Here is a 27,865-nt window from a genome sequence, read left to right as displayed (position 1 = left end):
GTCTCTAGGTGATGTGTGATATTGCTGCCTGTCTCTAGGTGATGTGTGATATTGCTGCCTATCTCTATGTGATATGTAATATTTCCGCCTCTCTCTAGGTGATGTGTAATATTGCTGCCTGTCTCTAGGTGATGTGTGATATTGCTACCTGTCTCTAAGTGATGTGCGATATTGCTACCTGTCTCTAGGTGATGTGTAATATTGCCGCCTGTCTCTAGGTGATGTGTGATATTGCTGCCTGTCTCTAGGTGATGTGTGATATTGCTACCTGTCTCTAGGTGATGTGTGATATTGCTACCTGTCTCTAGGTGATGTGTGATATTGCCGCCTGTCTGTAGGTGATGTGTGATATTGCCGCCTGTCTGTAGGTGATGTGTGATATTGCCGCCTGTCTCTAGGTGATGTGTGATATTGCCGCCTGTTTCTAGGTGATCTGTGATATTGCTGCCTGTCTCTAGGTGATGTGTGATATTGCCTCCTGTCTCTAGGTGATGTGTGATATTGCCGCCTGTCTATAGGTGATGTGTGATATTGCCGCCTGTCTGTAGGTGATGTGTGATATTGCCGCCTGTCTGTAGGTGATGTGTGATATTGCCGCCTGTCTGTAGGTGATGTGTGATATTGCTGCCTGTCTCTAGGTGATGTGTGATATTGCTGCCTGTCTCTAGGTGATGTGTGATATTGCCTCCTGTCTCTAGGTGATGTGTGATATTGCCGCCTGTCTCTAGGTGATGTGTGATATTGCCGCCTGTCTATAGGTGATGTGTGATATTGCCGCCTGTCTATAGGTGATGTGTGATATTGCTACCTGTCTCTAGGTGATGTGTAATATTGCTGCCTGTCTCTAGGTGATGTGTGATATTGCTGCCTGTCTCTATGTGATGTGTGATATTGCCACCTGTCTCTAGGTGATGTGCGATATTGCTACCTGTCTCTAGGTGATGTGTGATATTGCCACCTGTCTCTAGGTGATGTGTGATATTGCCGCCTGTCTCTAGGTGATGTGTGATATTGCTGCCTGTCTCTAGGTGATGTGTGATATTGCTGCCTGTCTCTAGGTGATGTGCGATATTGCTACCTGTCTCTAGGTGATGTGTGATATTGCTGCCTGTCTCTAGGTGATGTGTGATATTGCCGCCTGTCTCTAGGTGATGTGTGATATTGCTACCTGTCTCTAGGTGATGTGTGATATTGCTGCCTGTCTCTAGGTGATGTGTGATATTGCCACCTGTATCTAGGTAATGTGTGATATTGCTACCTGTCTCTAGATGATATTGCCGCCTGTCTCTAGGTGATGTGTGATATTGCTACCTGTCTCTAGGTGATGTGTGATATTGCTGCCTGTCTCTAGGTGATGTGTGATATTGCTACCTGTCTCTAGGTGATGTGTGATATTGCCTCCTGTTTCTAGGTGATGTGTGATATTGCCGCCTGTCTCTAGGTGATGTGTGATATTGCCTCCTGTCTCTAGGTGATGTGTGATATTGCCGCCTGTCTCTAGGTGATGTGTGATATTGCCGCCTGTCTCTAGGTGATGTGTGATATTGCCACCTGTCTCTAGGTGATGTGTGATATTGCCTCCTGTCTCTAGGTGATGTGTGATATTGCCGCCTGTCTCTAGGTGATGTGTGATATTGCCGCCTGTCTCTAGGTGATGTGTGATATTGCCGCCTGTCTCTAGGTGATGTGTGATATTGCCGCCTGTCTCTAGGTGATGTGTGATATTGCCGCCTGTCTCTAGGTGATGTGTGATATTGCCGCCTGTCTCTAGGTGATGTGTGATATTGCCACCTGTATCTAGGTAATGTGTGATATTGCTGCCTGTCTCTAGATGATATTGCCGCCTGTCTCTAGGTGATGTGTGATATTGCTACCTGTCTCTAGGTGATGTGTGATATTGCCACCTGTATCTAGGTAATGTGTGATATTGCTACCTGTCTCTAGATGATATTGCCTCCTGTCTCTAGGTGATGTGTGATATTGCTGCCTGTCTCTAGGTGAAATTATCATGTTGGTAATAAAGTTAACCGTAAATTAAAAAAGAACAACCACCCCATACAGAGGAAACACGAAGAGCAGATGACATGATGCTGCTTTAGTAACATCTCTCTCTGTCTCCCTCTAAATACGATATATCTATATAAGATGTCCTGCACGATGTATTTTTACTTCCAGTTTTCCCACTGGCCTATATGAAGCCATCCATTTTAAACAGCCAATGGGAAGTGTTCAGTTTTCCCATTGATTCCTTGAATTCAGACTCCTATACATGATACTGCTGCTTGCTTTGGATGCACAAATACACCGTTATGTAATACTTCCCCTCCCCCCATTTATCACCATCCGCTCTTTCCATCCTGCTCAACCTTCATGCTTGGTATCTTTGGACAGGAGCCCCAGCAGAACCAACAAGAGACATGTCCCCAGCAGGGGACAAACATCACATAGACTAGTTGACCACTAAACTTCAGCTTCCAAAGGCGTATCACCCACCCAGCTTCAACTTCTGGGACCCCAGTGAGCATGGGCAAACAGCATAAAACCAATATATAGCTCCACAATGAAATATTTTATAAATGGGCAAAACATCTTCCTTTCATAAAACCTCCTAAATTCTATGTGGCCCCCTACAGCTCACTTCTAGCTTGTTGTGAAATTACACAATCTATCATATCGATACCACTCCTATCCTAAATACAGAAACAAAAGATATAAATAAGTAGCACGTATAATATCATGGGTATAACAACCCACAAGGGAGCACTGATAGAAACAATTAGCACAGAACTGTTACATCCATTCTACAGTATGATTGGCATGTACCCGAATATCCACGTACCATCCCATAGGTTGCAGTGTATCCAAGATCAACTTCAACTCCTTTCTTTTTAAGGCATTTTGTCTGTGACACCCCATGTTACTTGGGAGGGCCCCATGGTTTATCACCCTAATATCCAAATCAGGGAATATAGCACCAGAATGGGTGTAAGCTTCTGAAGTCCGGCCAGTACTCAAAACAATGTCAGGTCTGCAAAGATTGTTATTAGAGTGCACAGCAGCATTTCAGTTCCTTATTGGTTAATGGTTCCTTATAGAAACTGAAAGCAGACACACAAATGCACATCTGTGTAATACCAGCAGACCCCAACTTTTTCTGTCTTTGCCACCCCCTACTTTCAGCACCCCTGGCCTCAGGAGCCCCAGCAGCAGCACCTGACCCCTATCTGCGTTATTGGAAACCAATACTCCCCTACCAGGGTGGTCTCCGTGGCTGCAGCCTGGGGACTTGTTAGGAGTTGTAGGCTTGTCGTAGGAGTGAGTGAAGCTTGTAGTATAATAATAGTAACCTATAACATAATGAAAGGTGAGGACATAGAAACAGAACATGTTATCTAATAATCCTCTGTACAATATAGCCAGTACATATTGTTGAGCTTGATGTTATTTCCTTTAGAGACTTACCACTGCACTAGTATAAGAGATCTATCAGTATAATGTACATACATATATAATATAACACTGCATGTAAAGAAATGAAATCATAAATTAAACAACAACCCCTTAATACTGTAATGGACATGTCATGTAATGTCAGTTCATTGCAATATGACCGTCTCTTATTTAATTGAAGAAGTTTTCCAGGATCACAGTATTGATGTCCTATCCAACAATATGATATTTATGACCATCAATATTGTGAATCTCACAAACCTTTACTCATTCTTGACTGTCCTATACTTATTGCTCACATACACTGTATGGCCATGTTCGTTGCACCTATCTTAAGATAAGATAATAATCCTTTAATAGTCCCACATTGGGGAAATTTCAGCATGTTACAGCAGCATAGTAATACAGATACAGGATAATACACAGTAATATATTACAGACGTAGACACATATAAGCTGAGGAGAGAAGATATACTAGGAGGCCATAGCAGCTAAGGAAAAACGGAAGAGAAAGAGGAAGACCTCATAATCATTAGTTCTCTGTGCGGAGTGATCTTCGCTTGGTCTGATGTAGATTATACAGCCTGGTCGCGGTTGGAAGGAAGGACCTGCGATAGTTCTCCTTCTCACACTTGGGGTGAAGCAGACGGTCACTTACAGTGCTGCCAAGTCCCATCAGGGTCCCATACATGGGGTGGGATTTGTTCTCCTGCATGCAGGTCACCACAGCCAGTATCCTTCTGTCACCCACCACCTGTACTGGCTCCAAGGGGCTCCCCAGGACAGAGCTGGCCCTCCTGATCAGCCTGTCAAGTCTATTTCTGTCCCTGGTTGATATACTGCTCCCCCAGCAGGCCACACCGAAAAAGATGGATGAGGCAACCACAGAGTTGAAGAAGGCCCTAAGAAGTGTCCCCTGGAATCCGAAGGCCCTCAGCCTCCTGAGCAGGTAGAGTCTGCTGTGGCCCTTTCTGTGCAGCGCCTCCAGGTGGTCAGCCCAGTCTAGTTTATTATTGAGGAGCACGCCCAGATACTTATAGGTCCTGACTATCTCAATACATGTTCCTTGGATCTCCACTGGGGTCGGAGCACCTCTCCGTTTACTAAAGTCCACCACCATCTCCTTGGTCTTCCCAGCATTAATCCTGAGCTGGTTCTGCTGGCACCATTCAACAAAATCCCGGTTTAAGTCTCTGTATTCCCTATCGTCGCCATCAGTGATAAGGCCTACTATAGCAGAGTCATCGGAGTACTTCTGTAAGTAACAGCTGGATGAGTTGTGCCTAAAGTCAGCAGTGTACAGTGTGAAGAGAAATGGGGCAAGAACTGTACCTTGTGGTTCCCCCGTACTACAGATCACAGTGTCAGACACACCGTCTTGGGCTCTTAACGTACAACATGTGCTTGCTTGGCACAGATGAGCTTGAACAACAGACGACGTATGTGTGCCAGGGTTGTTTGAGGACCCTTTATCACTACTACTTTTCTGTCCATATGCTATGCACGTAAAAAAAAAAAAATCAGACAGTGCCCGGGGCCAAGAGTTACTGGAGCCATTCACATGTCACATGTCAAAATATCATGTCATGCTCGATTTTCTCTACTTGTCTTGGCTGTTCAAGTCTATAGGTCAAAAAAAAAAAAAGGATAACACACGGGTTTCATCCGTGTGCTGTCTGATTTTCACAGATGCATTGGTAGGTGATTGCTGAAAAATAAAGACACCGTTTGGACACAGATGGCATATGGAAATACACTAGGAAGTCCAATTTTTTATAGTGCGCAAACCAGATGATTAAACCCCTAGGGCATCGATGTGGGGCCGAGTTTGCAGTGAAATGAACTCAAATGACATGTGAATGCATTCTGTTATGGGGGCTTCTGATTCATTCATTCCAACACATTGCAGAATAGGCCCTGCTCTATAATCATCCGTATCATCAGAACAGAATGAATCTGAAGCCCCCATAGACGTATGTATCCATATCAGTAGACAGATGACACAACAACTTTGTATGGAGACACATTGGTTTGCCTAGGAGCTATGTACACAGAGCTAGGTGATTTATTTATTTTTCTTGACTATTTGCAACTGTCACTTTTTGTATTTCAAATGTAATATAGTAATAAAATATTGTAAAGATGTACCGTACATTTGCTAACATTTTTTTTCTTTATTTTTTCTTATCCTTTTCATTGTTGCATACTAATTCTTTTTATACGTAAAGCATCTAAAATATTCAAAGTACCGTATATACTTGAGTATAAGCTGACCTGAATGTAAGCCAAGGCCCCTAATTTTACCACAGAAAACTGGGAAATGCAGGGGGGGAAATGCAGCAGCTACTGGAAAATTTCAAAAATTAAAATAGATACCAATAAAATTACATTAACTGATCACAGATCTTTACATTAAAAATGAATCGATATGGCTGCAAGTACAGACACATATAGGACACATATAGGACCTGCTCCATAAGTTGTAGCTCTTCAATTTGGCCCGGACACACAGCTGCAAAAGCGACAGCATCGATCTGTACGGGCCCATTGAAATGTAGTAGTCCATAATTTTATCCACTATTGCAGATAAAAAGGTCATGTGTAGAGTTGAGGCGATCTTGAGATTTCAAGATCGATTTTAAAATCCGATTTCCGATCATTTTCCAGCTGATCGTGAAATTTGCTCGGTCGCCAATCGGAATCCGATCTTTTCTGATCCCAATCGCTCAACCCTAGTCAATGCTTCTCTATGGGAAAAGTCACTTTTAGGGTTGAGCCGATCTTGAGATAACCTCCGACCTCGATCCCACTGGAAAAGATCGAGATTGGAATTCCGAATGCTCAACCCTAGTCATGTGTATTAGTTTATTAACTCCATGTGCCTCAGGTTAATAGCAGTTAACCCCATCATGTCTCTCACATTAACCCCCTGTGTGCCTCACATAAGGGTTACTGATATGTGAGAGACATGCAGGTAATAATTATTACATTAAACATTATTAAAGTACTTTATTATTACCTCCATATGTCTCCCATATTAGTAACCCTTATATGGGGTGCACAGGGGATAATGTGAGGGACATGATGGGGTTAATTGCTATTAGTGTGAAACACAAGGAGTTACTAAAACTAAATTAATAACCCCAAATGCATGACATTAATAGGAATTGTAATCCAGCAGGTACCTGTGTGTTTTACTCTCACTTTCAGCTCTCCTCCATACAGACACAGGAGCAGGGAAGTATTGAGTCAGGCAGCACAGGACTACAAGGACCTGCATAAATTAAGTAAAGGGGGAGTGTCCTATATCATTACTTTAGCAACCACTGAAGGATACTCCCCTTTCACTTAATTTATGCAGGTCCTTGCAGTCCTATGCTACCTGACTCGAGTATAAGCCGAAAGGGGCTTTTTCAGCATAAAAACTGCGCTGAAAAAGACGGCTTATATTCGAGTATATACGGTAACTTATTTTTATATCTCTATTTTTCTTGCAATTAAATGTATTGTAGAATTGTAGTCACTTTATTATATTTTTTGTTTTCAGGGAAACTATACAGACACCCCTGCGTTCTCCTTTGACTTTTCGATTGTGTCATCGATTCTCGGAAGATGGTATGGACTCGTTCAGTAAACATTTTGAGAGTATTATGGAATCCCATAGAGCCAAGGGTACATCGTACTCCAGCCTCGATTCTATTGACATTCTCTCTTCCTCTGCACAAAATCAAAACAGCTTCTTCACCTTTGACCTTCCAACACTGACCTCAGAAACACAAAAGCAGATCTGCAAGAATGCTCAGCTTATTGAAGACAATTTTGCACCTTTAGCTCACCTAGAGCTGGACTCTGGGACGAGCTCCACTACTGAATCAGCCTGGAGTGAGAGAGAGGATGAAACCATACATATTACCAGAGCGGCACACAATGAGGTGCGCAGTCCTTCGCCATCTGAGAACAGCCTCATTATTGCTGATGCCATTATACACAGGTAGGTCCTAGAACAATGATGCTATAAAATAACCAGTTACATAATTCTGAGTTACGCTGGGTTTACAACAGCGTTCGGCACTCCATTCTCAGGTTTCCGTCTTGTGCATGCAGAAGACGGAAACCTGTCAGGCCGAGTCTGGCCGTGAGCGCCGGTGAGCGTTTTATGCTCTCCACGGCGAAATAGTTTTTTTTTAAACCGGACACAGAGTGCTGTATGTCCGACTTCACAGTTTCGCCGCGGAGAGCATAAAACGCTCACGGGCGCTCACAGCCAGACACTTTTCAAACCCATTCAAATGAATGGGTTTGAAAAGATGCCTGCAGGTTTCAGTCTCCTGCCCAGTTTTGTGCAGGAAACGGAAACCTGCAGAACGGACTCGGGCGCAGATGTGAACAAGCCCTTAACCCGAATGATCCTCATTTTATAGGCTCATGCACACAGCCATAGACTACACAGACTACAGCTCTGTTAGAGCTCGGGCACAGAGGCGAGGCAGATTATGGTGTGGAATCCATGTTATAATCCGCCCCCTCACAATGGTGGTCTATGGAGACCGCTAGCAATCTTTTTTTTTTCTGTGAGTGGCAAGTTGCCGCTCATGGAAAAAAGAAGTGAGCTGCCCTTTCTTCATGCGGATTCCGCGGCTCATTGCGGCATCACCCTCCGGACTAGGCCCATTCATTTTGGGCCTACTCCGGAGTGGGAAGCTGCAACTGACAGTCATATTTTGGTCCCGATTTTGACGCTATTCCGTCCCTGTGTGAACTAGGCCTTATATATAGTCCTAAAAGGGCTATCATAAAGGTCCGAATGGCTTTTATTGTGCCTCTGCATGCCTCTGATTTTTATTTCTTTTTGTATAAAACATGCAAAAGAAGCATTGCAGTGTGCTTCATCAGACGTTGTATGGTTAGTTGAGTGAAGGAGTAGTTATCTACATTTTCGTTAGGGAAGTCTTCCAAAGTTATTGATGTCTTGTATTACTTGTACTAGTTTTTTTTTGTTTTTGTTTTTTACTGTAAAAGCAATGGTCCAAAATGACAATAGTAAACAGAAAAAGGATGATAATTTGGTAAATTGGAAAGCAAATGTATATATCAAATACACGATGTAAAAAACCTTTGTCAATAGAGCATCACAAGATGACAAATATCAGTCCCCCTGTGTGTTCATCACATGACCATGGACTGATTTTTATCCACTGGAAATAAACAAAGATTAACAGTAGGCAGAAATCTAGAAAAGCGTGAGGAATCGAAAGTATATTGTAAAATGGTATAACTTTTCATTATACAAACAATAACAATTATCTGTTAAAACTGGATAGTCCCATTAAATGACACCCCCCTCCCCTCCCCCCAGTAATCTGTGAGGAAACCTGGCAATAAGTGGCTAATTTTTGTATAGTTACCCACAAGGAAAAACTAAGCATTACACAGTGTCTATTCAATTAGAAGGGCCGTCTGTATAATGCAGGACGAGACCAAAGCACTCTGGCCAAGAGATGAGTATCATGAACAGAGAGTCTCTCTACATTAAAGGGTTGTCCAGTATAAACATGGCTATTTTGTTCTAAAAACAGTCGCACACCTGTCCACAGATTGTGTGTTTTTGCATCTCAGCCCCATTCAATTCAGTGGAGCTGTAATACTAGACAAAACTCATGGGCAGGGGTGCAGTATCTGTAGAAAGCAGTCATGAGAAGGGTGCAAATGGAAAAGAAAAGGGACTGAAGACTGGGTTGGTCACAGATGAGTCAAGGCCTGCAAGATATGCTGGGTGACCATATTTTCACAAACATGTAGGACTTTGTGTCTGTGCCAAAAAAATGGTTTCCAGGTGGAGAGGCTGCATACGGACATCAGCGGTTCCCTTTATAAACCCATTCAAATAAATGGGTTTTAAAACTGACCGCCGGCAAGCCGTCCCCTGTCCAGTTTTCCCAGAGGTTTAGGATGGAAACCCCGGGGCAGACAGCGGTGGTAATGTGAACGCCCCCTAAATCACAGCTTGGATAACTGCGCTAAGTGCATCATGTTTTGAGACTGTTCACAAATACGTTTTTTTTGTTTAATTTTCACCACTTTTTTTCAAATTATTTGTTGCTTTAGAACAGGGGTAGGGAACCTTCGGCTCTCCAGCTGCTGTGAAACTACAACTCCCAACATGCTCCATTCACTTCCATGGGAGTTCCAAGAACAGGAGAGCCAGTATGCATGCTGGGAGTTGTAGTTTTGCAACAGCTGGAGAGCTGAAGGTTCCCTACCCCTGCTTTAGAGCATACACACACAGCTGTATTACTTCTAGGCAGCCTTATTAGGGCTTAGTTTCCCTAAAGGGGTTGTCTGGTTTCTACAATTGATGGCCTGTACTTTGGATAGGCTATCATTATTAGATTGTGGGAGTCTGACTCACGAATTCCTCTTGATAATCTGTACCAAGACAGTAGCGTTGGGCCTTGGTACTGCAGTGATGCCCAATTGAAGTCTATGAGACAGCGTTTCAGTACTTAAGAGTAGACCATCAATGGTAGAAATCGGATAACCACTTTAACCTTCCACCAAGGTCCATGAAGGCTCGTTTTGCTCTATAGCCTCTTTATGGCTATTATATAAACGACTCTTGTGAGAAGGGTCTCTTTTCTGCATTTTGGCATGCATGTACATGCGCAAAAGTTTTAGGCAGGTTTGGAAAACTGTTCTAAGTATGAATGCTTTCAAAAAGTTGTATTAATAGTTTTAGAATTTACTTGACGGTCAGGTTGTTTGAGACGTCTTGGAGAACTAGCAAAGAAAAATGGAGACCAGCACCGCGCAACATCTAGTGCAGCAATGTCAACTAATTGAATTACAACAGTGTAGAAAGAATGTCCTCGAAGTGCAATATCCTAAATACAGACATCAAATGGTAGGGCGGCCGCTGCAACTCTATCACAGGAACATCAAATGTAAATGACAACGAGCAAATCCACAATAGCACCCAAATCCTCGGTAGGTATGGAACGTGGGAAGAAAATCCACGCTTACCCAGATGTTCGTGCCAGAACATACAACGCATTTTGGAGCTATAAGTGGCTCCTTTCTCAGGTGTACCATTTGGTACATGAGAAATAAGCCCAGATCTTCTGTAGTTTACTCCAAGTAATCCCAGACAGACTGGATGATATTGAGATCAGGGCTCTGTGAGATTCATATCATCAGGTCTTCTCTAAGAGGAGGTCAAACCAAATATTGATGTGATTTAGGTTCCTCTTTTGTTTGACATAAACTATTAAGTTTTATTTTTTAAAGCATTCTTACAGCAAAAATATGCACATGCCTAAAATGTTTGCTCAGTACTGTATGTGATAATGATAGCGTGGGGCGCAGAAGCTAAACCGGAGGAGGATAGCAGTGATAGACAATGCACTAACCGATCTTATGAACTGGATTATACAACCACTATGGGAAAAAAAACTCTATGTAGGTCTCAAAACCAACATGACTGAGAACATATTGGCATATTAGGAAGTTTATCAAAACTGGCCCTGTGTAGGGGTTAAAGAGTAAAGACTAGAGGCGACTGAGACAACACCCATAGGAATGATCCAAAGCCAAACTGGTTGGGTGACACAGTGGGGTCATGTTGTACCCATACACCCACATGGTGTATGTTTCAGCATGTTGGATACATTTCTCTTCTTTAAGGTAACTGTACATGTGCAATACAAATGTGAGACTTTATTGGAAAATATGGCCGTATCAGAGTAAATGTCAGGATTAAACATAAGAAAGGGACAGGTCCCCTTCTCATGTACTTTGGATAGAAAGGGCCTAGAGTGCCTTGTCTAGTGTCACTGTGTACACTTGTGGCATCTGATGTCTTCCCTCATGTTTTAAGACAATATTTTTGGATCTGTAGCCCAGTTTTTATTCATAAATTATTGAAATGTTTCTTTTGCTGAGACAGTGACTGCATTACTAATATAGACAAAGGCAATGCAATATATTAAAGCTGAGTGCAAAAAGTAAAAATAATAATAATACACTAAGTTCACATTAGCATTGGCTCTTTGTCGTTATGGTCTGTCAGAGGATTAGAACAATAAACCAGGGGACTGATAAGACAGTATATAATAAGGTCCATTGGGTATATGTTGTTTTTAAACTGAAAGCGATGGATGGAAAAGTACTCTGACGCCAATATGAATTTAGCCTTAATGTGGCATGATTTCTTTACATGCAATATAATTTTAGAGTGTTTGGTTTCTAAATATGCCCCATATGCACTTTTAATTTTCTAAAAATTGCCACCTGAGAGTTCGACTTTTTCTGTAGATGTACATGGAGTTGTAGTAAATGTACTTGACCGTCAGTTCTCCATCATTCACATCACAGAATCTAATAACACTGATGGGTAATCAATATCACTTGCTAGAATTTGCTTTCTGCTATGTCTGTATAGATAAAACTTGTACTTTTTTAATATACAATTGAGCTGGGCTGAGTTCCTTAACCCTTTCCCGCCTATAGCATTTTTTGATTTTCGTTTTTCGTTTTTGACTCCCCTCCTTCTAAACCCCATAACTTTTTTATTTCTCCGCTCCCAGAGCCATATGAGGTCTTAATTTTTGCGGGACAAATTTTTCTTCATGATGCCACCATTAATTATTCTGTAGAATATACTGGGAAGCAGGAAAAAAATTCAGAATGGGTTGGATTTGAAGAAAAAATGCATTTCTGCGACTTTATTACGGGCTTTGGTTTTACAGCGTTCACTGTGCAGCCAAAATGACATGTCCCCTGTATTCTGTGTTTCGGTACGGTTCCAGGGATACCGAATTTATATGGTTTTATTTACATTTTGACCCCTTAAAAAAATCCAAAACTGTGTTAAAAAATGTTTTTTCTAAAAGTCGCCATATTCCGACAGCCGTAACTTTTTTATACATCAGTGTACGGGTATGCATAGGGCTTTTTTTTGCGGGGCCGGGTGTACTTTTTAGTTCTACCATTTTTGGGAAATGTTATTGCTTTGATCACTTTTTATTCAAATTTTTATCAGAATCAAAACAGTGAAAAAATGGCCGTTAGGCACCTTTGACTATTTTTCCCACTACGGCGTTTACCGAACAGGAAAAATATTATTATAGCTTTGTAGAGCGGGCGATTTTGGAAGCGGGGATACCTAACATGTATGTGTTTCACAGTTTTTAACTACTTTTATATGTGTTCTAGGGAAAGGGGGTGATTTGAATTTTTAATACTTTTTATATTTTTTTATATTTTTTTTAAACTTTTTATTTATTTTTTTTGCATTTATTAGACCCCCTAAGGATTTTGAAGCCCAGGGGGTCTGATCACTAATGCAATGCATTACAATGCTAATGCATTGCAATGAATTGCAAAAAATCATCTTTCTTTTGCAGGCTGCATAGACCAGCCTTGCAAAAGAGAGGATTTGCAGACAAGCCTGGGAGCCTTGTAAAGGCTCCCGGCTGTCATGCCAACGTGACGTCGGCCCTGGAGCATGCTCCAGGAGCCGGCGATCACCGGCAAAATGGCGGCGCCCATGCGCCACCAGGAAAATGGCACCTCCGGCGCCTTTGACTGTGGCGCTGGAGGGGTTAATGCCTCCGATCAGTCCGGGGACCGATCGGAGGCATTAGAGACGATTGTCTACTGCTTAAAGCAGTAGACACCCAGCGGCTATGACAGCTGCCCGGCTCCCGGACGGTCGCCATAGTTACAGACCCGACATGCGCCGTACTATTACGGCGCATGTCGGGAAGGGGTTAAAGGGATCCTATCGCTCAGACACAATTTTTTCTAAGTACCACGTCAGAATAGCCTTAAGAAAGGCTAATCTTCTCCTACCTTTCATCCTCTTCTCCGGACCGCCGTTCGCCTACAATCCCGGTTTTTCTTGGTATGCAAATTAGCTCTCTCACAGCGTCCTCTTCAGCTTCTTCTTCCGGTGGTGGCTTGTAATTTCTAGGCCTTGGGCAGAGCAGACTGCGCATGCCCACAGGCCACGAGAAAATGGCCGCTTACAATACTGTGCAAGTTGCCATTTTCTCGGTTAAACAACGAAAGGTAGGAGACGAATAGCTTTTCTTGAGACTATTCCGACATGGTACTTAGAAAACATTGTGTTTGAGTGATGGGATCCCTTTAACATAGACTAAAAGCTATGTTATAAAATGTTTATTAATAACTTCTAGGGGGGTAGGGGGGGGGGGGGTGCCCTGAACATGCATGTGTGAAGTTGTACCTCTCCTGAGTTCTCAGAACCTGAGTGGTTTTTCTTCTACCCCAGGGGATCAGAGACCCTCTAGACAATGATGGACCACCTCGTGGGCAGAAAAGGACCCTCCTCTTCATTGTTTGAGCCTAAGATAGCTCGTTTTCTGCTCTCATCAAATCCTTCATCTCACCCTGTCAATGCTTCCAAAATGGTGCCGGCCCGCTTTCCCTCTGTGCAGGATGCATAGCCAGCACTATACTCACAGGTACCAGCTCCCCCACTGCCTACACAGCCTCCTGTTATACAGCTCCAGGCCTCCCTGCCCTCTCTGATGGAGCCTGAGAGAGGAGCAGTGTTTCCTCCTCAGCAGGCGGCTCCTATGCCCTTCCCCCACGGCAAAGATAATGTTCTCAGCACTGCTGAAGCCATCATGGCTACTTCTCCTGTCCTAGAGCTGTTAACCCCTGAGATCCTGCCTCCCCTGCTGCTTCCACTCTGCATGGTGTACACTCTCACACTGCTCTAACACAAGCCCCTGCAGTTCTGCTCTCAGCTCCTGTGTCCCAGCCTTCCTCTTCAGTCTCTAAATTGAAGACTCTGCCTCAGACTCTATGCCTGCAGCCACAATACTCTCCTCTGGGGCACCCTGATGCCCCCCCCCCCAAGATGGACACTAATGTAGCATGGTCCTCACCCAGGGGACCCCCTAATCTCTGTGGATGTCTTTTGCTCCTCTCTTAAAGGGATGGATCCCCTTTTTACTTATGCTGTACCCAAGGGCCCCCAACGGTCTCTGAGCACCACAGCTAATCTGCTATGCCCTGATATGCGCGGTTATGAACTGGACTTCAACTCCACCCTGACTGCTCTTCGTAACCCACCATCCTCTGATCTGTCTGATTCTTCCCTGCAGGACATTGCCTCCTTGGGTCGCAGATCCAAGCGCCCTAGGTTGGCAGATATCTGGGGCCTCTTCAGCTCTCAGCCTACTAAGTTGGACTTGGAAACTATAGTCAGTCGGCTGTAGGCGAAACAGGAGCAGATTATTGCAGAGTTCAAGTCAGAGCTTCAGTCTATCTCTGCGCAGGTTTCTGTTCTACAACAACAAATTGCCTCATTAGACCAACATCTCATCTCTGTGGAGCAATTTCTGGTTACTCAGCGGGCTCTTAACAAATCCATCCTCTTGCAAGTTGACGTCCCAGAGAACTGGGGTCAGCGAAATAACGTCAAACTGCGGGGCATCCCCGATAATATCCCCCAGCAGAACTCCACTCAGCGGTCACTTCCATTTTCAACACTATACTCAATCGTACTGGGCCTCAGACGCAGTGATACTATTGACCCTTGTGATGTGTTGTGTCGGGTCCATTTCTTCAGGGAGAAAGAGGATATACTCCATGCAATGGGCAGAAGGGTTCAATATCGTTCATGGACACTCGGGTACGGGTTCTTCCCGATGTAACCAGACACACCCTTGCTATGCGCAGATTCCTCAAGCCGGTTCTTCAGATCATCCTCGACTCTACTGTTACCTACAGATGGGGGCATCCCTTCCACATTCAGATCTGTTGCAATGGAGCAATGTTTTCTCTGCACTCTCCGGACCAGGCAGTTCAGCTAGCAAGGTTCCTGGACCTCCCGGACTTGACTCTCCTGGACTGGTTGGATTATCCATTGCTGCCTGCAACAGCTGAGGGATAACCACCCTTCTACACAGTTGATAGTCGTTCCTTGCCTTGGCAGCGACGTCGGGCGGAGGATACCTTTCAGACTCCTCCCTGAAGAGGTGTATTCTTTTACTGCTGACTGTCAACCTGGACTCTTTGCCATTGTTGCCATCTGTTGTGCCTTACATCTTGCTCCTTTTCCTGTACTCTTGCAGATTGTAGCTAGCACGACCAATTTCATCCCACTTACTCTTCTGTATGAAGCTCTCCGCCTTGGTGGAGGCCTCTGCGGACTCCAGTGTGTGGTGGCTTCTGCTAGTGAATCCTACCCTCCCCCCCTTCTGTTACTGGCTTTGACACCCCCCCCCCCTTCCCGTTTACCAATGCAATGCATCTCTACCACTCAGGGAATGTGTAACTGACCTCTGTTCTACCTCTCCCCTGATAGTTTTGATTTGGCAGCTGTCTGGGTGTATACTGTGGTGTATCCGGTGTCATGCTGTGCTCCCTCTAGTGGCAGCGGCAAGTGACATGGTAGTCTCATATAGAACGGGTGCTCTCAATTGGTGACTGCACTGCGATATATTGTTTTATGTTATGGCAGTGGCGTCTTACTATCTATCTTATAAAAATGAATTTCTGTCTGTCTGTTCTTTATGTGCGACCAAACGACTGGACTGATCTTCACCAAATTAGGCACACAAATTCTTCAGGTGTCCGGGAAGGTTTAAGACGAGAACCCAACTCACTCGGACGTACCGTTCTGGAGATGCAGCTTTCCCAAGACCCTGACCCCCCATTAGCCAAAACAAACCTGCAAGTCTTTCTCTCATTCCAACTGCAATACACACAGTCATTGCACATGTACAATCCAACACTGATAACCAAGCTGAGATACACGCATCAGAGGATTAGATACACAGGTCAGCAGATAATATCATATGTCAGAGGATTAGATACACATGTCTGCACACAGTTCTACAAGCCGAAGGATTAGATACGTGCGTCTGCACACAGTTCCACATGCCAGAGGATTAGATACACTTGTCTGCACAAAGTACCATGTGCCAAAAGATTAGATACGCGCGTCTGCACACAGTTCCACATGCCAAAGGATTAGATACATGCGTCTACATAAAATACCACACACTAGAGGATTAGACACACAGTATCACATGGCAGAGGATTAGATACACGCGTCTTCACACATTTCTACACACCAGAGGATTAGATACGCGCGTCTGCACAAAGTACCTCACAGTATCACATGCCAGAGGATTAGATAGATGCGTCTGCCCACAGTTTCACATGCCAAAGGATTAGATACGCGTGTCTGCACACAGTTCTACACACCAGAGGATTAGATACGCGTATCTTCACACAGTACCACACGCCGGCCGGAGGATTAGATACCCGCATCTGCACACATTACCACACGCCGGAGGATTAGATACGCGCCACTGTACACAATGCCACACGCTGGAGAATTAGATACGCACTTCTGCACACAGCACCACACGCTGACCAGAGGATTAGATATGTACGTCTGCGCACAGCACCACACCCTGGAGAATTACATACGCACGTTTTTACACAATACTACATGTCAGAGGATTAGATATGCACCACTGCACACAATACCACATGCAGGAGGATTAGATACGCACATCTGCACACAGGATTAGATATGCGCTACTGCACACAGTACCACACGCCGGAGGATTGGATACGCGCCAATGCACACAGTTATACACGCCGCAGGATTAGATACATGCATCTACACACAATTCCACATACTGGAGGATTAGATACACAAGTCAGCACACAGTACCACATGCCAGAAGATTAGATACGCACATCTGCACACAGTTCCACATACCGGAGGATTAGATATGTGCATCTATGCACATTTACACATGCCACAGCATTACATACGCATGTCTGTGCATAGTTCCACATGCCGGAGGATTAGATACGCACATCTTTACACAATACCAGAGGATTAGATACGCGCGTCTGCAAACAGTACCACACGCTGGAGGATTAAATACGCATGTCTGCACACAGTACCACAAGCCGGAGGATTAGATACGCATGTATGCACACAGTACCACACACCGGAGGATTGGATACACGCCACTGCACACAATACCACTCACCAGATGATTAGATATCCACCAATGCACACAATACCACACAAGGGATTAGATACGCTCCACTGCACACAGTACCACACGCCAGAGGATTAGATACGCGCCACTGCACACAGTACCACACGTTAGAGGATTAGATACGTGCGTCAGCACACAGTACCACACGCCGGAGGATTAGGTACATGGCTCTTAACAGAGTACCACATATTAGAGTTTTACTCCAGGTTTCCATAGCAACCCAGCAATTTTTCATGACTACTTTGTGTCAGCCTTAAAGGGGCAGGGCACTGTGAATGACACTGTTAGACAAGGTCACATACACACAGATTTACTCCAGGTCTCCATAACAACCGATCGCAAGTTTTTCACTGATATTCGAAATGAGATACACATGATCACGTGACGCTTATGGACACACACAAACAATATACAAAATACACCAGTGCAAAACTGGACAATTCTTATGGGGCCACAACACAAACAAAAAAATTAAATATACCCGTGCGAAGCCAGGTCCTCCTGTTAGTATTCTATAGAATAGGCTCCTTCTAGTGGTGACAGTGGCATATTACTATATATTTTGAATAGGCTCCCTCTTGGGGGTGTCTGCGACTGACGACGGGTTACCGTACAGTACGACATAGACAGAGTCCCTTTTTTGGCTCTCTTTTCACTCTGCCTTCTACATTTACCTCTCATCAGGTGTTTTACTGCGGGTGCCTCACACATTGTCCTTTGGTTTGTTTGTTATTGACCCTCCTTACTATGGTTTACCATCTCCTGTTTGGCTCAGCTTTATATGGTTTTTACTTCCTGTGTCTTTTCTTTTTTTGTTTATCAGTAAAGATTTTCTTTATTAATAACTGCTAGTCACAGAATATTCAGTACAATTAGCCTGTATACCATACTGGTGAATACTAATATTGTTAGGTGAATTTTACTGTGACATAACATTATGTCGTATAGTCCTAATAATTGATAATACTTTTCCAGCATGTACAATAAATACAACCTGTCACTAGGGGGAGCCATGATTACAAAGAAGAAATCTCTTACACCAGACCTGCAATAACCAGACACCCATTGATTGAATAGTCAGTACGTGAATAGCATTATTCTTCTCAGGCTCCTTCTTGTACAGCTGCGGCATATACCTTTGTCTGTGACAACACAGATCTTTTCTAGTGAATGAAATAAACTTCAGCATGCAAATTTTAATTTGCTCTTATGCCAGGTCATTATTACAGTGGCGGCCAAAAAACCTACACCACCAGTGGATTTTGTCAAATGTATGTGATGCCTATAAATTGTGTCCCTGCAGATGATATGTATACCTCCTACTATAAAATCGACTGAAAAATGTCACGTGACATCATGTACAAAACTGCCAAATACTGGTCATCCAGGAGAGAAAACGATAGAAATGGCAAAAGACCAGAAATCATTGTCGTATCTTTCCTTACAACCACAGTAACTTTTGTTTTTTTCTATCACAAACACCAATGGAACCATAATACAACAGTATGAGATTATATAGAAACATAGTTTGGTGCTTAACCCCTTACCGACATGAGCCGTAATAGTACGACGCAAAAAAAAGGACGACGTGAACAGATCCTTACATTTTTCATTTAACTTTTTGAAGGTTCATTGAGATTCCGGCACTTTACAACTGACGGCATAGGATAGACTATAAGTATCAGATCTGTTGGGCCCAGCTCTTGTCACCCTGAGCTATAAACTGTGTGAAAGGATCGCAGCGTTTTAGCAATCGGCACATACCATTAGGATAGACCATGAGTATATGATCAGGTCCAACTCCTGGTACCCCAGTAATAAGCTATGTGAAGGGGTTGCAGCATTCTGGCCATCAGCACATCCCTTTGTGTACTTTTAATAGAAGCTGAACCTGGTAGTGTAACTACTACAGCTATATCTCATTGACGTGAGTAGGAATGAGCTGCAATACCAGACTCTGCCACTACTAAGGACTCGTTCACACGGGGCAAGACAGGGCGGATTTTGGCACGTCAGAATCCACCCTCTCACAATAGAGGTCTATGCAGACCGCTAGCTTACTTTTTTCCGTGAGCGACATGTTCCCGCTCACGGAAAAAAGAAGTGTTGCCCTTTCTTCAGGCGGATTCTGCGGCTGATTCAGCCCCGGTGTCCGCCTCACGGCAGCACCCTCTAGACTAGGCCCATTCATTTGGGCCTACTCCGGAGCGGGAAGCCACGACTGTCGGAAGCCGTGTCAGTTGTAGCAAGCGCATTTTGGCTCTATTCTGACACGGCTTCCCGTGTCACAATCAGGACCAAAATACGCCATACCGTGCCCCGTGTGAACTAGCCCTTAAAGTACCAAGCTGTGCCTGGTGGCTGACCAGTTGCATTTTACTGATAGAGATAAATGGTGAGAGTATTTCATGATGTACCTATGCTCCTAGAGGAAAAAAAAAGTTGACCATATGATGTACTGTATATTTTCAACTGGAGACCGCTGTATGGAATAGTGTAGCGAACTGAGGAAATGAAAGGTATATTAACATACGTCAGCCTGATGGCCGTCAAAAGGATGATATTTTGGCTTTGGTTGGGATAATGGAACCATAGATACATATGATATATACACTGAAGCTTTCCATATGCATATGTAAGTGGCCATGGAAATTGCAGAATAAAAATCTTCATATTGCTGTAGGCTTATGACTTAATTTATATAGATATTAAATAGTTGTATATTATTTCCCATGAACTGCTGCAGTGTGTCACAGCATGTGATGGTATCTATTCCATAAGGAGGCCGCACATCAGACATGGAGGCGAGGGAACGTTCATAGGAACAGCTGTGGGATTATCATGTAAATAGCTGCAGCTGGAAACATTACTCAGCATATGTCACAGCTCTTCAGTTCCTCGCATCACATACGGCCGCCCTATCCTGACACAACTGGGATGACTATGTGCATTCTTCACATTAACACCCACTCACATAGACATACTAATAAACTCAGGCACATACGCAGGACAGCAAAAATAGCCGTGCAGCTCTGACCGCTGGCTTGTGATATCTGAGGATGGCAAACCGTAAATTAGGAAGCGGCTGTTGCTGTGGATTGGGGTCTCCACTACGGCACTTCAGAGGAACATTTATTTCTAAGTTTAGTTAATATATTGATGTGGAATTACCCCATGTTAAAGGGATTTTCTGGGATTATTAATTGAAGACCTATCCTTAAAATATTCCATCATCTAAGGATCTTCAGAGTCTGACACCCTAGGCCCCCATTCATCAGCTGTTTGAAGACCCTGTAGCATGCGGCCTCTTTGTATAAAACCAAGCACAGCACTGTACATTTCACAGTGACTTCCTTTGGTATCATAACTCAGATCCATTTACTTGACCAATAAATGTTAAATAGTCTAAGGGTAAGTTCACACTGGGGTTTTTAGATCGGAACCTGAGGCGGAGGCTGCCTCAGGTTCCGATCCAAAAACCAGGCAGCCACGACTGAAAGCTAATGCACTGCACTGGCATCCAGCCGCACACTCTGCTCCGGATTAGGCCCAATGAATGGGCCGAGTCCGGAGGGTGGAGTTTCTTCAGGCCAAATCGAGAGGCGAAATGGCCTGAAGAATGAGTATCTCGCTGCTTTTTTCCGGGAGCTGTCTTTTTGGTCAGGGTTTTGAGGCAAATGTGGCCTCGAAAACCCTGACCAAAAAGCTCAGTGTGAACTTACCCTAAGGGGAACTCACTTAGCACCTCTGCTATTTCGATCAGATAAGCTATCAATTGATCAGCCCAGAAAACTCCTTTGGGCTGAGGCCCCACATGACGATTGGGAACGCATCACAGTTCGTCCTGCAGCGCTTTAAACAGAAAGTTCACAGAGTTTTCCTCCACGGACTTTCTGTTACCATTATATCTGTGGGAAAGCTGCCGGCGTTTCTGTAGATATAATTGACATGCTGCGATTTCCAAAACTGCGCCGATTTTGGAAATCGCAGCGTGTCCGAACTGAGGTTTTTACTGCAAAGTGGGCATGGAATTCATGGCATCCACTTTGCAATTACTATAAAATGCCACAATTTTTCCTGCAGCATTTCCACCGCAGGAGAATCGCAGTGTTTCTGACCCGTGGGGCCCCGGCCTTAATTTCTCACACGCTGGGTTTATATGTGCTGATTTCTATTGGCTCAGTAGTGTGAGTTTATTGGATGAGGTTTCCCCATTCAAAATGTACTTGTCATCCCTCCTGACATGTCTGTTTTAGCAAACACTTTTATTTTTAATAATACAATTCCGGATCCTCTTTTCTTATAACTCTACATTGTGCTGTTCCTCTGTAATTCCTCCTAGAAATTTAGGAATAAATTGAGTTCCAGGTGTTACCAGTTGGGGGCGTCTCTATATATTCTGTCCAATCAGTTCTCATAGTATCTGTCTGTGCAGGGACTCACCCCTTTGAATGGTGACAACAAGTAGTAGTAGGAATTATTACAACAGAAGATTTACTGACAGACAAGTCAGGAGAGATGACTGCTCTTTAAAGAGGACCTTTCACCAACTTCTTTTCTTCTTTAACTTCTCTGCATTTTTCTGCTTTTTTTCTGGCAGAAACCCATCGGACCCCATTATAGTCTATGGGGTCCTCGGGATAAGAGGATTAGGTTTCTGTTCTTCAGGTCCCCAAGTGGATCTGTATGTTATTTTTAACCTATTCAATACCTTGCTGAGGGCAGGATCACACCTGCGCCCTCTCTCCGCTTTGCAGGTTTCCATCTTCTGCCCCGAGAAACTGGACAGGGGACGGAAACCAGCAGTCAGTTTTCAAACCCATTAACTTGAATGTGTTTGCAAAGTGTCCGCCCGTGAGCATCTTGTGCCTCTCCGCAGCAAAAGCATTTCTTTTTTACTGGACACGCAGTTGGACATGAAGGACTTTGTGTCTGGTTAAAAAAAAAAAAAAAAAAACTGTTGTGCCGCAGAGATGCTCACTAGCGGACACTGACTGCTGGGTTTCCATCTCCTGTCCAGTTTCTTGGGCAGAAGACGGAAATCCACAATGCGGAGTCCGGGAGCAGGTGTGAACTCGCCCTGAGAAAGAGATAATGAAAAGATACAGATTCAGTTGTTTTATTTTTTGTTTGTTAATTTCTGTATTTATTATTACCAATGAAATTGTTACATTTCTTATGTGTTGTTAGAGTCTGTGTAGCTTTGTGACTTCTGGGATATTTGTTATATTTTGGAATTGTTTATATTCAGTTTTGCACTTGGTGATAAATGGTAGTAAGTATATGTGCAGTATAAAGAAAAAAGGGTAAAGCATTTGTGATTTGTAGTATTTTGAATAGGTCATCAGTATCAGGATAGTGGGGGTCTGAGTGCTGGCACCCCCAGCTGTCTGCTTCCTGCTCCATTTTCTGTGTATCAGCTCAGAACAGCCAGTGTTGCCAGTGTCAGACCTTCCCCTGGGTGTCTGACATTAATGACCTATCTTTAGGATTGGTTATAAATAGAGATGAGCGAGTAGTATTCGATCGAATACCTTGCTCCCATAGGAATGCGTGTAAGCGGCTGAACACCAAGGGGTTAAGCGCATCAAATATTCACTGCGCTTAACCCCTTGGTGTTTGGCCGCTTACACGCATTCCTATGGGAGGGAGGTATTCGATTGAATACTACTCGCTCATCTCTAGTTATAAATATTTTTAACCTGGAAACCTCTTTCATGGCTGTTCCACTTGGCCAGTAATACTGTGGTATCACCCGTATAGCGTCAATGTAGGTGGTTGTTTCATAGTTATGTGTAGAATTGTGACATTAGGCAGAACAGAGTCAATAGAGGAGATGAGACCAGGACTGTGTGCTACGGAGGCTCCACTACTACAGAGAACAGTCAGTTCTCCCCAATGTTTTGAATTTGCAATAAAATCCAAGGTGGAAATAGTTCACTTCATGGATTTCCCCTTAGAAGATAATACAGTTCCTGTTATGAATGAGTAACATCAGATATATTACCATGGGAATAATGATTGTTTTACACATATTTATTTAAAGAGGTATTCCCATGTACATAATCATATCTATATTTGTAGATAATTAATAGTTAAACATTTTTGCAAATATAAGTAATTAAAAATTCTGTAAAGTTTTAAAGATTTTCTCTAATTTTCTTAGTGGTGACAGTCTGTTGTCTTGATCGGTTGCCAATGGTTACGACCACTAATGCAGAATCTTTCTATGGTCTTGGACTTGTCAGGAACCCACGTATGATTTTCTTATTGTACCTGGGTTATCAGGCAGGGACACTACATGTATCAGAACATATCCCGGCCACGATAAGGAAATCTTGGCGGATTTTCTGACCTTAGAAAGTTTCTGCATTTGTGGTCGTATCCATGGCAACCAATCAAGACAACAAGACTGTGACCACTAAGAAAGTTAGAGAAAATCTTTAAAACTCTGCAGAATTTTTAATTACTTATATTAGCAAAAATGTTTAACTTTTAATTATCTACAAATTTAAAAATAATTATGTAGATGGAAATACTCCTTTAAAGAAAAAAGTTCCTGGGTCAATGTAAAAGCGTTGCTGTATTTATCCTAAAGTCCTGGACTAATCCATGAAAACCGTAAACCCCTGAGTGCGGGATGTGGCTGCTATGGAAACTGGAAGGCCTTGCCGACAAATTCAATTTTAATGGTAGTCTGCAATGAGCTGCAAAATGTCAGCTGTTCTCCACCAGCTTGTACAAGACGACACTAGCAATATACCGAATAGACTGAAAGCTTTCACTCCTAGGCAAGGTTAACCACTGCAGTGCTGATCTCCAGCATACACATGTATTATAAATATGTATAGTAGGTTTTTTATATACTGAAGCAGTTTTGTGTTTGTCATTTTTATTTTACTTTAATTTTCTCTATGTAATTAAAATAAGCATCTTCAATGATTTGGATCAGCCATTATTTGAAGTGCCTAGACCAGTGATGGCGGACCTATGGCTCACGTGCCAGACAGGGCACACAGACCCCTCCATGCCGACACACAAGTGCAGTGGCCCTTATCGCTCACCAACGGGGAATCCGGTACAGGGTGGGTGGGGGGGGGGCATATTAAAGAGCATATAATGGGGGGGGGGGGCATATTAAAGAGCATGTAATACGGGGGGGCATATTAAAGAGCATATAATACTGGGGGGCATATTAAAGAGCATATAATACTGGGGGGGCATATTACAGAGCATATAATACTGGGGGAGCGTACTAAAGAGCTTATAATACTGGGGGGTGGGGCATATTAAAGAGCAGATAATACTGGGGGGGCATATTACAGAGCATATAATACTGGGGGGGCATATTACAGAGCATATAATACTGGGGGGGCATATTACAGAGCATATAATACTGGGGGAGCGTACTAAAGAGCTTATAATACTGGGGGGAGATTCCCTCTAGAGAGGCCAGGGACAATACTGTTAAGGTCCTCAATGTGGTTCGCTTCGCCCGTGCTCGCCAGCTCCCGCTCTGTCTTCTCTCAACTGATGCGGAGAAGGCTTTTGACCGGGTAGGCTGGCCTTTCCTATTCGCAGTTTTCAGCCATATTGGCCTGGGCCCCTCTATGACGGCTTGGGTCTCTTCCCTGTACTCCGACCCGTCTGCATCTACTAGGGTCAATGGGATCCTGTCCTCCCCCTTCCCGATTAGAAATGGCACTCGGCAGGGCTGCCCTCTCTCACCTTTGATCTTTACCCTCACCTTGGAGCCCCTTCTCAGGACACTTAGGGCTAATCCTGCCCTCCTGGGTCTGGAGATGGGTGGCCGTCACGTGAAAATAGCAACTTACACGGACGATCTTCTGTTCTTTTTGCGTGACCCTTTGACCTCGCTCCCGGTCTTGATGTCAGAGCTGGACGAGTTTTCCCGTCTAGCCAATTTTAAAATTAACTACCAGAAGTCGGAGGTGCTTGACGTTTCGCTCCCCCCGGGCCTTCGGTCGTCTCTTACTCTCGCTTTCCCCTTTCATTGGTCTCGGACAGCCATAAAATATCTAGGCGTTTGGATCCCCAGTGCCCTCGATGATCTCTTCTTACTCAACTTCCTCCCGCTGCTTAGGACCGTTCGCTTAGATTTGAAAAAGTGGTCCAGAGGCACTTACACCTGGTTTGGCCGCTGTGCGATCTACAAAATGAATGTAATGCCCAGATTCCTCTATTTGCTGCAAACTTTGCCTATCCACGTTCCCCCTAGCTTTTTCAAATTGCTCTACTCCGACCTGATCCGTTTTGTTTGGCAGGGTAAACGTGCCAGATTAGCGCGTACCACCTTAACTCTCCCGAAACACAGAGGAGGCCTGGGTCTTCCCGACCCTCGTCGCTATTACGAGGCTGCTCTTCTGCACCGAGTCTTGGACTGGTGCCGCCACTCCCCTTTCAAGCAGTGGGTCTCTCTGGAGGGTTCTTTCTCGCATATACCGTTGCATTTGCTCCCCTAGTTGGATTTGTTTCCTACCCCTGCGCTGGCCTCCCATCCAACGATTGGTCCTACCCTCCGCGTTTGCCGTTTGCTCTTCCGCAAGGCTTGCCTCTCCCCGTCTCCATCTCCCCTTCTCCCTGTCCTGGGCTCCCCTTCCTTTCCGTTGGGGCTCTCACCGGGTCCGTTCCGCTCCTGGTCGAGAGCAGGTATGCAGAGGGTTCTTCATTTCCGAGCTAATGGTCAGTGGCGTTCCTTTGGCGATATTCAGTCGGACTTGGCCCTCCCTGCTCTTGGACCCTGGAGGGGCCTGCAGCTCACCCACTTTCTTTCCTCCCTTTCAGACCCTACCTCCTTTGATAGGCCCCTCACGGATTTTGAGAAGGTTTATGTGGGCTCTGGTCTCCAACGCCACTCCCTTTCGGAGTTCTATGCCCTTTTGGTCTCCCCTCCTCCGGACCACAGACCCTCTTTTTTATCCAAATGGGAGGCTGATCTCAACCTCTCTTTTTCGGATGCGGACTGCTCCAGAATCTTGGAGCTTGCCCACAAGAGCTCGATGGCCTGTAAATACCAGGAGGCGGGCTACAAGATACTCACCAGATGGTATCAGGTACCGTCCCTTTTACATACATTTTTTCCATCCGCCTCTCCCCTGTGTTGGAGATGTGGTTTGGAGGAGGGGGACACTTCTTCATGTCTTCTGGAGCTGCCCGACCCTGAGAGAGTTCTGGGATGGTGTCCACCGTTTAACATCCCAAATTTTTCAGGTTGACCTGCCTAATACCCCGGCCTGCTTCTTCCTCCATCTTTCTGGGTCCTCCTGTAAAGCCTACCGAAAGTCTGCAGTCCGACACCTGATCAATGCAGCAAGGGCCTGCATCCCGGCCTTGTGGAAGTCCCCCAACCCCCCTTCTCTCCGTCATTGGGTTCGCAAGGTGGAGGACCTCCAGGCTATGGAAGACCTCACGGCGTCTCTTCGGGACGCCTATGATGTTTTTCTGAAGGCCTGGTCCCCCTGGATCCTTTTCCAGGGGTCGGGTCAATACCAGGATATCATGGGTGGTGTGTGAGGTTTTTGTGGCAGGTTTGCCCCGGGGCTCTCCCCATCTCCCTACTTCCCCCTTCCCTTTTGGCCGTTCTCCCCCCCCCCCCTTTCCTACCTTCCTGATCTGTTCTTTGTCTCCCCCCCTAGATCCCTATCCTTTGTTTCCCTTCGTATCTTGTTTACCCCCACCTTTCCTGGAGCTGTGGTGTTGGCCGCTCCTCTCCCGTTTTGTTGGTTGTGGTGAGGTTTGGCCTTTCAATTTGTTCGGCGGCCCTTATTGTACTTGGGTCCCGCATGTTTTGTTGCTTGTTTTGCTTGTTTGATTGACATTTGATTTCCCTTTTCTGTATCCTTGATTTTATAAATAAAGAATTTATAAAAAAATAAATAAATAAATACTGGGGGGAGGGCATATTAAAGAGCAGATAATACTGGGGGGCATGTTAAAGAGCAGATAATACTGGGGGCGTACTAAGGAGCTTATAACACTGGGGGGGGTATTAAAGAGTATATCATACTGAGGGGATACATACTGAGGAGCATATAAGACGGGGAGGATATGTGTTGAGGAGCATATAATACTGTGTATGGGAGGGAGCGTACTGAGGAGCATAGAATACTTGGGGGTGTATTTATAAGCATATAATACTGTGTGTGGGTGCCACTGTGGAGCATATAATCCTGTGGAGGGCTACTATGGAGAGTATATTACTGTGGGGGGGGGACTACTGTGGTACTGTGGAGAATATAATACTGTGTGGTGGGCCTACTATGCAGCATATAATACTGTAGGGGGGGTCACTGTAGAGCATACAGTATAATACTGGGATCCCCTCACTATTTATA

General features: G+C 44.4%; 1 protein-coding gene across 2 annotated transcripts in view; it reads left to right on the top strand.

Annotated features, from left to right (window-relative positions):
• Nucleotides 1-27,865, top strand: part of PSD (pleckstrin and Sec7 domain containing) — a 232,949-nt gene that overhangs the window by 57,012 nt on the left and 148,072 nt on the right. For both annotated transcript variants that reach the window (XM_075258168.1, XM_075258167.1), the window contains exon 5: nucleotides 6,998-7,441. In XM_075258168.1, coding sequence (XP_075114269.1) covers nucleotides 6,998-7,441 — 444 coding nt within the window. The remainder of the gene's footprint in view (nucleotides 1-6,997; nucleotides 7,442-27,865) is intronic.

Source organism: Leptodactylus fuscus, chromosome 10, assembly GCF_031893055.1.
Source record: "Leptodactylus fuscus isolate aLepFus1 chromosome 10, aLepFus1.hap2, whole genome shotgun sequence".
Taxonomy (NCBI): Eukaryota; Metazoa; Chordata; class Amphibia; order Anura; family Leptodactylidae; genus Leptodactylus; species Leptodactylus fuscus.
This window is presented reverse-complemented; position numbering and strand designations above follow the sequence as displayed.